Raw genomic sequence first — 12,495 nt, 5'->3', positions numbered from 1 at the left:
CGAGAGAGGCTAGGAGGGTATTAAGCTTTGCCAGCCCTCCTCCAACGTGGCTCACTGACAAGTTTGACAGGGCGGAGCACCCAGAGCCTGTGCCGCAGGTCTGCGTCGCAGATTAATTAGAAACCCCGCGTGAGAGCAACAAGAGAGGTCATGTTACGAAAGCGAGTAGAAAAAGAGTTTGACGCCTAGAATGACTCGATCCATCTCGGCAGAGAATGGCCGTCCATCGTAGGGCTGTCGCGATTCCTGTCCTGGTCCTGCAAAGTGCCGACCATTCCATTCCATTTTGCCCTGCGGTGGTCGGGAGGGACAGACACACAAGAACCTTTGGGTCTGAAACGGCGTTAAGGCCAAGATCGGCCGAGAGATGCTTTGTCAGTGTCTCTTGTTGGACGCACACAGACATCATGTACTCCGTATAGAGTGCTACGGTGCCTACATTTGCATGCCTTTTCTGTTTCTCGGCCGCGGTTATTTATCGTCGACCGTCGTGGTATTGAGAACTTGACCGCCGTTGTATCGACTATAACCCAAGTCGGCCGCCAATTCAGTTATCCATAGACAGAAGGATGCTGCATTGGAAGGGATCCTGATTCCTGATGGCAGGCTGGCTGGGCTCCATTTTAACAGGGAGAGGGGCGCAGCAGAGAAACAAACACACGCCCACCCCCCTATTCCGGTAAGCTTCTAGAAAGGTTCCCGAAGGATTCCTCTTAAGGCAAGAGGTAGAGGACCAGGGGGTGGCGTGCGTGGTTCAGCCCTGGACACGCAATCCCATCCATCTCAATCCCTGCAGGGAGGGAGAGAGCGATACCGAGCGGTTTTTGACCAATAACTCTTTTTGGAGACTTTCTTTCTCCAAATTCCCTCCTCTGGTTTTTTTTTCTTGCTCTCGCATGAAACTCATGAGGGCGTCACCTCGGTGCTTATGCGGATCACTCACCGAGCATCCTTGCCCTCTCTCCATTACAATGACGGCTTTTTCATCTTATTCACTGCTCGGCATTACAATGTCTGGGCGATCACATGCAAAGAGCCGCGGCTTGTGTTTGATTCAGCCATTGTACCGGGTCTTCCTTGGCACTGTACTGGCCTGAGTGTCTCCCGGCCCCAATTCCGCTCTGGCCCTTGTCTTCCGCGTAATGGCGTTTTTCTTCCTCTGGATGCCAATGCCAATAGTGTCAAGTACCTTGCAAGGGACGGGTTGTGGGCAAGAAAGTTTTCATATCGTCGTCGTCACTGACCTTGACCAAAATATTGGATTTGGGGAACTTTACGGTCCACTCGATTGCAGTTGAGAAAAAAATAATGGGACGAACATGCCATGTTCCGTTCGTTCGCTCGTTCCGTCCCCCGTTCCCGTACCCGTAGCAGCCGTGCCAGACGAAGGCTGCTTGCTAGCGGGATGCACCCACAAGGCCCAGGCCTCGATCTAGCGGTTCCCGGCCTCTTGGGGAGGACGAAGCTAGAATGTTGCTGGTAAAGGTGAAAGTGACAGCTCAAGTTGTGTCTCTCAAGTTGGCGCAATGTTGCTCCGTGTCCGTACGGAATACGGAGGAGTGACATCCTTGGCATCATCCAACTTTTTGCTTATACGTCTTACTCCGTACTCCGTGTCGACTTCTCTCTCTCTGAGAGAGCAAGAGGTAAAACCCCGCAGCATACCGTATTGGGGCTCAATAATTGATCGGAGAGGGACCTTTTGAATGGGGCCCGAGATTCAATAGCCCAGGTCCTGGGGACCACACACACACACGCAAGCACAAGGCACGCACGGCACCGTCAGATGATGCCCCTGTCGACATCGACACAGAACTACGCAATTAACGCCCGTTTGAACTGTGGTCTACGAGTCAACCAACAGAGAGGGAGGGGCGAGCATGGCTCGTGAGACTGAGCTCCATCATGCCACGGAAACCTTCTAGAACGGAGCAACCTGCCAAAGTAGTTGATGCATCCCGAGTCGGGCCTCATTACGTCGTCAACTCCGACCTTGACGTTTCGCTCGGGCTCCTCTTTTATTGAGTTTCCCAGGGGTTTGCCAAAAGGTTCCGCTCTCGGTTCCTGGACTAGCGTTGGGTCCCCATCGTGTGTCTCCATGAAGTGCCGTCTCCCGCAACCGCGGCATTCGGTCGGGAATGAAGAGCGACCTAAGAAGCTCCACCTTGTCCCTTACCCATGATACGTAGCAGAGGGTTTGACCTTTAACCAGATATGTGTGCGTGCGCGGTCCATTGCTTCACCGTTGGAATAATCTCCGACCGTGTTTCCCTCTGGGCTGGACAGAGCAATGCAACCCTGCGTTGGGGGGCTCGTCCATCTCGCACCCCACTACTCGTTCCGGAAACCGAAGCCGTGACCAGGGACAGGAGACTCCAACCTGCGGAGGGCAGCATCGATCATGGGAGTTTCAGACGAGGGGCGGTAAAGAAAAGCACGGGGCAAGGAAGGGGGGGACGTCATACCTGGAGAGTATCATGCCGAGGCATGAAAGAGCTTGATCAGAGCTGTTTGATGAGATACTTCCCAATCAAGACTTCAGCCCGACAAGAATCAAGAGGCGAGCAGAGATCCATGTGGCATGGCATAGCCCAGGAGTAGTATCCGGAAGGCCCGGGTAGGAGATAGGGCCGCTGCAGAGACCGATGCAGCCGGTAGGGCTGTGGTTCTTTAGCATCTAACCGCGGGATGGAACAATCTTAACAAGTGTGTAGCCGAAGTAGTAGTGGAAGTCATGATGTGCTGCAGAAGTTGCAGCACACCCTCTGTGAAAGCGACCATGCACGTTTCACTGTGCCTCGGTGCAACGAGCAGAATTGGGGCATTACTTTCAATAGGGAACATCCCAGAAATGGAACCTGCAGAAGAAAAATTGTATACGTGGTAAACGGCCCGTTTGTTCCATACTGTCGGTACCGCGGTGGACTGATGGAGGGGGTGGGTTACGCAAGTCTTCTATTTTCCAAGATTCTCATATGCGGTGTATTACAAACCGTTCTAGTATCAGGCTTTTTGCGGCAGACCAAATGCCGATCTGGATGGCACATTCCTTGCTTGGTGATGGGCTGTGTTATGCTGGTGGGTTTAGGTTAGCAAGGCTGGTCGGCAGTTGTTGCAACACACAGAGTTGGAGCACGGGGAGTTACATACCTGCTGTGGTATGACGTTGCCAGGGTTGCCACTGCCTATATCGTACGGGAGAAGTTGTGTTCTGGTGATGGTGAAACCAATGCTCTGTTTCGGTGTTGGACTTGAGGAGAGAGGTGGGCAACTTCCTGTCGGCGAACTACTAGTTCACCGGATTCACCAGAATTCCATTGATTTAGCCGACCATACATAGCATTCCTACCGTAACTGACTGCTGGCGGGGACTCGGACTTGCTAAGGTCGATATGAGGATGGTTGTTGACCTAGGGTAGCTGAGGTTCCAGGATCTAGATGTGAGGGCTTCGTGCTTGGCCTATGTTCGGCTGGAACTCCCCGATTGTTCTCTCAGTTCCGCCCTCGCACTCTTGCATTAGTCCCGGGAAGTGTCTCTGAAATGTATACAATGCCCTGCCTTGTCTAGGGGCACCTAGAAACACACCTGCCCTCTGGCGCTATCAATAGCCAGGTTGATGACGACGCCGTTGCGAAAAGGCATGCCCACATACCGAGAGACTACAACGGGTGAACACCAAATCACCGGTTTCCCATGATTCATCAACCTCTAGTAACCGGGGACTTGGGATTCTAGCAGACCATGACACATTCCTCACTCAGCTCTTATCCCACGTGGTGGGTTCCTGAAAGCTTGGTATGCAGCGTCACTCCTAGTGTTTGGACACATGACTTTTCACGAGCTGGCTTTAAATTCCCCAGAATAAGCGAGGAATGGTTGTGGGAGACTCTTGCTCCCCACATGATAAAAACAAAGGGATATATTTACCGTGCGGCACAGGAACGTAGATACCATTAGCATGGCATGTTGAGCATGGGGAACTTCATGACCGTTGATGCGAACCTTCCAAAACACGCTTCATCCTAACCCCAACTCTAATATGTGGATGTGAAAAAACAAAGGGTTAGTTTCGCGACTGAGCTGAGACCGAAAGTGTGGAACTCAAGGGATAGAACTGGAGCCGTGAGTTAGCTAGGCTGACTAGTTTACACCGGCAGTTATCCTCGCTCCACGAACGACCGAGACCATTTGGGCATGTGCTGGTGTCTAACATAGCTGTAGCCTTCATGTTAAGTGTCGGTAGAGTTGGGGAAAACGTCGATCAAGCATTGCATCTCGCTTGATGTCTCAAGGGCTGAGGATACAAGGGCTGAGGACACTTGTGGGTTGTGGTGCTGATGGCCTCTTTTGGAGACGCCATTGATGTCAAGAGAAAGAATGGGTTGTGGTAGTGGTCAATAGCGCAAGATAGTTGTTGTTTACCGCAGTCTAGTCAACCACCTCATCTCGAATTCGCTCTCATGAAAAGGAGTGACAAAGTTGATCTAATCCGCCTCCCTAGTCCATCTATCCATGATCGTGATCGTTTAGTCCAACACCCAGGCATCCATCATGCCGCAGTCTCATAAACTCAGAAGACGCTCTCCTCAGCGTATCCAACGTATCCAGAAAAGTAAACCGCCCCAGCCAAAACCACAACCAAAGAGGTCTTCCAAGGAAACCAACCCCCCTTCTTCTTTGCCTGAGCCTGCTGCTGCGCACTCATCATCTTGCCGAGCTTCTCCCTCAACATGTCAAGCTCACCACGCAGCGCAGTCTGATCTCCAGCCTTGTTGCTGGCAGATTCTTCAACGAGGGACTCGAGCTCCTGGACGCGGTCCTTGTACTTGGCCATCTGGGAGGCTGTCTCGTCGAGGCGGGCCTCGTAGGCGTCGAGTTGCCACTGTTGAACGTTGCGGGGGTCCAGCATGACCACGTTGCCGCCAGTGCCGCGGGGGGTGAAGCGGATGGGGGTTGCGGTGGTGTAGAGGCGCTCGTTGGGGGAGGACTCCTTGTTAGGAGTGTTGGTTTGGGGGGTTGTGTCGGGCATGGTGAAGAGTAGTGATGTCTTGACCGTGTGTAGTGGCGATGACTCAAGAAGTGATGCTCAATGGGGTATGTGCCCAAGATGGGCGACTAGAGGTGCCAGATGCTCGCATTAAGGAGTGAGAAGAGATTCTAGATGACGATGGAAGACCCTCATATTTATATCTTTTCAGAGCAACCAGGCCTTCATGCAGCAATGTGATCGCTGTCAACTCCTTTCATGACAGCTTGACCTCAACCTGAAGCTCTCCTTGTTCCTTTGTCCAAGGCTTCGCCGCAAAGGATATGCAGTAGCTTGCACGAAACTAACCATGCAAGTTGGACAAGATTGGGTGGAAATCAAGGTTGGGAAAGCAGTATTGAGGCGTGTGACAGTTCTGGAACCACTAGGCAGCTCAACAACAAAGAACTATGCAGAAGGTCTGAAGCAGCCAGCAAGCTCAATGATGGGATAGCCTCATAGGAACGACATGGCATATATGAGAAATGATAGATATCGTGTGTCGTCGTGCTGGTTGTGTTTTGGTTGTTATAAACCCGGTTTACGAAGGAGGCTGGCTCATGTTCTTTGTTTATCAATAACGTAGAAAATCGACCAGTCATCAGAGCGGGTTGCGCGATCCTGCTTGGTGTAGTTCCGCTCGAATTACCTGCTGGTAGCCTGAACCAGCTGCATGATTCCCAAGCAACAAGAGCCTTGCAGCTGGTCTTTGTTGTTCAGAGGAGCTGACGTATCTGCCGGTATCCTTCCGGTATCCTTGTCCAGGAATTGCGGGCGACCGCATGAAGCGCACAGCAAGGTCTGCTTTAGCTCCTTTGACGTGGTATTGGGCTGTTTGCCGTCATCGGCCGGCGACGCTGTAGAGATGAAGGCTTTCGATGGGGGACGTGAAGCCAACACACGTCAAGGACACTTCTTTGTCTCCTTTGGCGTCGATAGATATAAGCCCAGATGTTGTCTGCTCACAGCACACGTCCCGCCTGAGTAGCCTCAAAAGCCTCGCTCCCAGCAAGATCGTGAATAATGTCAATCCACATGACCTCCTTAACGCGCCTCCGAACCTGGGACCAAGTCTGCCGACCCGTCAGGCTCTGGATCGACTGCGCCAGCCAGGGCGCCTTGCTATCAAAGATGACCATGGAACCAATGAGGAGGAGCCACAGCTTGACGTTCGCGATGGCTTCTCCCTCGACTGGTATGGCTTCGATGGCTTCCCGTAGTTGTGAGGTGAACAAGTCCGACTTGAGCTTAACACCTTGGATTTGTAGGAAGATGGTGGACTCGTAGGCCAACAGACCCAGACGAATAGCCTCTCGGAGGGGATGTTCGTCTAGGGAGTATTCAAGGACGAGTAATCGGTACTGAACCGACAGCATAATCTCTTGGAATATTTCAGGCTCCAGCTTTCGACGAGCAGGGATGAGCTGGTTGGCCAAGGCCGAAAAGTCTCGCAGATCTTTGAAAGCGCTCTTGAGCTTGTAGTCCCAGGAATCCATCATGCTCAGCAGTGCCACGGTCGTCGTCTGAAGGTGGGCCGGCGCAGAGATGCCGTGAACGGTCTCGAGTAGTGGGCGCCAAGTCGGTGTACCTTGGTAGAGCTCAGGTTTGCAGCCATTCCTGATGGACCAGCCGAGGTCGACCCTACCGTCGTGAGTACTTGTCAAGTATGATTCCAAATGACACTTACCGGCACAACTTTATCTGCAACTGACGGTTGTCGTTGAATGCTTCAAGTCCACCTCTCAACCTGACGATATTCCGTAGACCGTTCGAGTGAGCTTCAAAAGCATCCACATCCTCCATCGCGTCCGCCATGACAGCCAGCTGAATTACCACAGCCGTAGTAACATCCTCAACCTGCTTGTCCTTGTCGTCAATCTTGTCCTGGAGCAGCTGGATGGTCTGCCGAAGGCGACTCCTTGTTTGTGGGGAAAACGAGATGCCCCAGCCATTCTCGTAACTCTTGCGACCTTTTGTCGATCGCATTTCAAAGAGGTCCTGGAACGCGCTGACCATGAAGAGCACCGAGTGGAGATAGGTGGCATCTTGAAGAAGCCAGCGGAACCAGCAGACCTTTGTGCGGTCGGTTTCGAAACACCATTCTACCGGATAGAGGGTGTCTTTGATGGTGGTAAGGACTGGGAAGGGTTAGATGGCTTGTAATGCGTGTGGGTGAGAGAAACTTACATCTGTATACGAGATACAGCGAGTTCCTATCCAGTGGAGTCGCAAAGTTGAAAAGGGTCAAGTCTGGCGGCGACAACATGCGAGCGATGAGAGAAGGCGACTCAACCCACGCTCTGTACTGAAGGTGATCTCTGTAGTAGTCTGGGAGTCGGGACACATCCATGCCTATGTCCGGGCGACCAGACTTGCCATCTCTCCGAGCCTCACCCTGCTGAGCCTCAGGGTTCACCAGCACGACATCTCTGGAAGCCCCGCGACGCTTGGTGTTCTTGCCGCGCATGACATGGCTGCGGATGAACTTGCGGGTCTCGGGGGCAGGTTTGCCCGCGGGATCAGAGGAGATGAACTCGAACTTTTTAGCTGCAACGTATCAGGATGAGTAAAAAAGATCCCGGGTGAGGTCAGGTTAAGCATACGCGCCGTCTTCCTAGCCCGTGGCTTCTGCCGGACGGGGAGCTGAGGGTCCGGAGTGGTAAAGAGGGGCTCAAGCATATTGGCCAGCGCGTCGTCGGTCCTAATTTTGGTTCTGTTCTGACGTATGATGATCTCGGAGACGGCGTGAAGAGTATGAGAAGGAGAGAAAGGGAGGGCTTGAGATTGTTAACTCCAAACGGACAACAGTCGATGCATGGTGGAGCTGCGTTGGTGACGATATCCGGAGTTCCCCACAGGTGCCAAGACACGATTGTTTTCCTATTCGGGTTAGATCCGTGATGGTGCCCAGCAGGGCTGAAGGATTGATGCGATGTAGTCGAAATAAGACCTGCAATCTTTGCCCAATTTTACGAATGTAGCGTCCCCTTTATTTTGGTAGCATACCTCGGTGTTTCACTCTTTTCCCGACCACAGCCTCCCCAATCAAGCACAGCTTATGCATCAATCCTGTGGTCCGGAGATAAGGCAGTCCCTTCTCCCAACCGAAAATACACATCATAACCCCTTGATTTCGAGCCTCAACTCCATGTCTCGGCATTCATTGATTGCCCGAAAGGGCTGTCAGTCGAAGCAGCTGAGCAATCGTCACACTTACCGAGCAGGCTGCACCGCCAAAATGGATGGCGTCAACAGGTCTCGATTGCTTTCCGCTTTGGACTTGGACCTGTTTCGCTGCGTAATTGATCAAGCCATCTGATGTTTGTAAAGTGTTATAAAAGGGAGTGCAAGTGTAGTCGTTTTGAAGATGCAGACACATCATTCTACAGTCATCAGTCAATAGACGCCTCTTCTAACTCTGCAACTCCAAGAACACACCAACATCATCACAATGCCTCCAAAGTCCCTCGAACTCAAGCCAGACTCCTACCGCTTCTTCCAATCTCAGTTCACCAAGCCTATCTGGCCTCCCAAGGAAACCTCTCTCGCCAACGGCACTGGCATCATCACCGGTGCCAATGTCGGTCTTGGATTCGCTGCAGCCGAGGCCGTGTTAGCCCTCAACCTCAGTCACCTTGTAATCGCAGTCCGCACAGTCTCCAAGGGTGAAGCTGCAGCATCCAAGCTCCGAAGCAAGTTCCCCAAGGCCAAGATCGATGTGTGGCAGGTCGATATGCTCTCACACGAGAGTGTCCAGGCGTTTGCCAAAAAGTGCGAAACTCTGGATCGAATCGACTTTGCCATCCTCAACGCAGGCACTCAACACATGGCCTTCACCAGAAGCCCTGAGGGCCACGAGTCCACGTTCCAGGTCAACTACCTCTCAACCGTCCTCCTCGCCACACTCCTCCTGCCCACCCTCAAGAAAAAGGCACCGGCGGGAAAGCCAGGCCGTCTCACCATCGTCAACTCTGGAACATCCCTGATGGTCAAGGTGCCGGACCCAAAAGACGAGCCGGCGCTAGCGTGGTACGATGACGAGTCCAAGTTCTCACCTGCGAGCACGTACTGGTATTCCAAGGCCCTGGCGCACTTCTGGATCATCAAGCTGGCGGAGCGTGTCAATCCAGACGATGTTATCGTCAACCTCGTGGATCCGGGGTTGGTCAGGAGCACAGATCTACAGCGAAACGCCAACATTATTGTACGCACCATCTCCTGGTTTGCCAAGTGGATCATCGCGCGGTCCCTAGAGCAGGGCGCGAGCACGTTTGTAGATGCGGCCATTGTGAAGGGCAAGGAAACTCATGGCTCCTATGTCATGGACTGGAAGATCTTTCAGTAAGTGTTCTTGAGCTTTGGTTAGATGACAGACACTAACAATTACAGTTATACCAAGGCGGTGTATGAGGAATACGGCCAAGAACTTGCCAGTCGGATATGGGACGAGACTCTTGAGGTCCTTTCATTTGTTGATGTTAATGGTATTCTGAACTCGTTGTCGGAAAAGAAGTGAAGAATGGAGCGATCTGACGAGCAGGGCTGTTGATGCTGAGGGATGGGTTATGTAAATGGGAGCTATAATATACTTAATTAATTCCAATTTTTATATATTTCACCTCGAACATCCGACTATATACTGCCAAGAATTCGTATTCCTAACTGCCAATGAAGATCAACCGATTGACAGGATGAATAGTCGTCGAGGCAGGTTCTTGTAGGGTAGGTGTAAGCTGACATGAATCCTTGCCCGATGCCCTCTATTGCCCGTTTGGGAAGGCGACCCTAAAGACACCCTAAGGCTCAGCAAAAGAAATTCAACGATGAATCATACCAACAAAACACGCGACAGACATTCTAACATCGACAAAAAGACAAACCACGACGTTTCAACACAAAAAGAAGTGCATCCAAACAGCAAAAGAATAGGAATTGAAGGAGTGCGACCATCGGGAATCGAACCCGACTCTAGCGCTTGGAAGGCGCTAATGCTAACCACTACACCATGATCGCTTGTTGTTTGTTGAAGGTAGTAGTGTAAGTCAAGCTTATATCTGCAGTGGAGGACATTGGACACGAATTGCCCTGGTGGGCCTCCATGCTCACCTGTCTCGGTTGGCGCCTCAAGATCTGTCCAGTTGCTTACGGCTTGCCCAAGCAAGGCACTGTGGTACGGATACTTTGTGTGCCAAGTACTCCTGGCAACACGGCACATTCGCGAAACAAGTGACGACAGCGGCGGTCTGCATCATTCTACGCTTACACACAACTGCCATCGAGTTTGAGGCTCTCAGAAGGTCAATGCCGTTCGCTACTCCACGGGCCAAGACAAACCCTTCGCTTGTCACCTTTGCTTGGCAACTTGGCTGCTTGACACTGGTGCACGGAGGGGAGCCTGGGCAGGGGAATGAAGCATTGGTGTGCGTTATTGTCACTGATTAGTGCGAATAGCTTCAAAGGCGGCCGACATTGCGTTTCGCAAATGCTACAGTACGAGTCGATGGGCTGACGTGGACGGCATCTTGAACAAGTCCGATATGCCGGTAAACCGCGCAAGGCTGGGCTTGAACTTCTAGAAGGAGGAGCCATGATGATTCAGCATCCACGCAATCATCGTATTGGACATGATGGATGCTGCATCCGGTCAGGACAAGCCGGGTATTCGGCCATGCCCGTGGGATTTCGCTATGGAACAGAAAAGGTTCTGCCCTCAGCTCCAATCTCACCACCAGATGAGATTGGATCGTGAACAGCGCAGCGCCGAGACGATCACGCCGTTATCCGTGCCGTTTGTTCCGAGTAGGGGTACGTACCCTTTTTTGCGATGCTACCTGAGTTCAAGTGGTGAAGCTGCTGAGTTGATGTTGATTCACGACAAAAGAGATGAAGATTTCGAGACGTTATCAATCTTTGAATTGACGCTTTTGCAACGAGATACAACTGGCTTAGAAATATCTCCCCCAATGTTGAGGCGCAGTCAAATTGCCTTGCTTCCACCTTCTGTAGTAGGCCATCACGGAGTGGCCGGCCCCATCTCATCCCCCTTCCATCAACCCAAATCCATCCCGCCCCCCGTCCCACCAGTCCCCGTCTTTCAAGGGCCAAGAAAACTTGCGAGGCCAACCAGGAGCAGTGACTGATTCCTCCCGCCTCATTCGCAGCCATTGACACACGTACCTCCTTCTCCCGCGTCGCATGGAACCTGAAAGTCTCAGGTCCCGTCTTGACGAGAGAGATACGTACCCTGTCGCTGGGCTGGGCTCTCTTGCCGAGTGCCGTCCTGGTGTGTCGCACGCTGCCAAGGCCTCTCTCTCTTGAGGGGATGCGTACGCCGCCAGTTGCACGACAAGAAAAGATACGAATCAATTCATCAATTCAATTTGGACTCGATTAGAGTAAAACTCAGGCACATGCCGGCTTGAAACTTTGAACCTGATCTTCCAGATTTTGAACCAGATTTGGAGGGGACCCGGGGGAACAAGCCACCCCTCAGCACCAAGACCAAGCCTCGTAGAAGCCGTCTTTGCCGCTCCTTCCCTCTGACGCTGCGCTCACTCGCTCGCAAAGAGGCAGCTACGGCTCCCTAGTTCCGAGCCTGCACTTTCCCTCCAGCGTCTTTCTCCCAAAGAACCAGTGAACCCCCCCAAAGGCCCTGCTCTCAGCCACTCAAGGCGTGTCCCCCGTCTCCACCGAAAATCTCCTCCTGGCCGCCGCCGCCACTTCTTGTTCTTCTCCAAGGCCGAACAGACCAGGCCAGGCTCGCACTCACTCTCCACCCTTCCATCGCTCCCCCAGTCTCAGTCTAGCCAGCCAGCCAGCCTACGTACTACGTACCAGGCCAGCCAGTGCGTGAGATACCTGCAGCCAGCGAAACTGGGCCCCTGGTCGCTTCCACGCGCGCTCTCTTGCCGGGTTCCTTGCGCATCCCGTCATTTCTCCCTCAACCGGCCGACCTCCAACTCCTCCAGTCCAGTACCAAGACTCCATCTCTTTGCCGGGCTCCGATTCCTCCCAACGACTCGACTCGACTCGTCCTGCCTTGCTCTGTCTGCCCGCCTGCATACGCACGCATTCCCATCACCACGCGAGCACGGCAGCCAGCATCCGCGATACATACACGACACCGCACAGGAACCCAGCGCCACGAGTGCCGCGAGCCGACCAAGATCCGCCTGTCGGCCGCCTGTCCTTTCGTGGACACTCTTGACCCGACGAGACTCACGCTACAACTTGTCTGGACGCAGCAACTCAAAGACGCCTGTTTCCCCCCATCACCGGCATTCGTGTTATTTCATTCTTTTTCCATCAACAGCACCGACATCGTCGCCGGCTCATCTCGACGATACTCCTCTTTGCCACTCTGAAGCCATCGCGACGTTGCTGTTCGCAAGCCCTCGCTCCACCAACCCGAGTCTCACCCACAGACAACCTCGCTCGTATCTGTCGCGAATTTCCATCGATTCGCTAG

At 52.8% G+C, this 12,495-nt stretch overlaps 3 protein-coding genes across 3 annotated transcripts; 1 reads left to right on the top strand and 2 right to left on the bottom strand.

Moving 5' to 3' along the window:
- Positions 1 to 4,571: 4,571 nt before the first annotated feature.
- Positions 4,572 to 5,030, bottom strand: NCS57_00188000 (uncharacterized protein; the record flags this gene model as incomplete). Its single annotated transcript, XM_053051928.1, has 1 exon — positions 4,572 to 5,030. The coding sequence occupies one exon, from the start codon at positions 5,028 to 5,030 to the stop codon at positions 4,572 to 4,574; it is 459 nt and encodes a 152-aa protein (XP_052920443.1).
- Positions 5,031 to 5,989: 959 nt separating this feature from the next.
- Positions 5,990 to 7,706, bottom strand: NCS57_00187900 (uncharacterized protein; the record flags this gene model as incomplete). The annotated part of the gene is made up of 4 exons (XM_053051927.1): positions 5,990 to 6,668; positions 6,715 to 7,165; positions 7,215 to 7,574; positions 7,631 to 7,706. The coding sequence occupies 4 exons, from the start codon at positions 7,704 to 7,706 to the stop codon at positions 5,990 to 5,992; spliced, it is 1,566 nt and encodes a 521-aa protein (XP_052920442.1).
- Positions 7,707 to 8,478: 772 nt separating this feature from the next.
- On the top strand, positions 8,479 to 9,543 carry NCS57_00187800 (uncharacterized protein; the record flags this gene model as incomplete). The annotated part of the gene is made up of 2 exons (XM_053051926.1): positions 8,479 to 9,368; positions 9,417 to 9,543. The coding sequence occupies 2 exons, from the start codon at positions 8,479 to 8,481 to the stop codon at positions 9,541 to 9,543; spliced, it is 1,017 nt and encodes a 338-aa protein (XP_052920441.1).
- Between the last annotated feature and the right edge of the window lie 2,952 nt (positions 9,544 to 12,495).

Source organism: Fusarium keratoplasticum, chromosome 1 (genome assembly GCF_025433545.1).
Source record: "Fusarium keratoplasticum isolate Fu6.1 chromosome 1, whole genome shotgun sequence".
Lineage (NCBI taxonomy): Eukaryota > Fungi > Ascomycota > Sordariomycetes > Hypocreales > Nectriaceae > Fusarium > Fusarium keratoplasticum.
The sequence above is the reverse complement of the archived record's forward strand: the minus strand, read 5'-3'. Positions and strand labels throughout refer to the sequence as shown.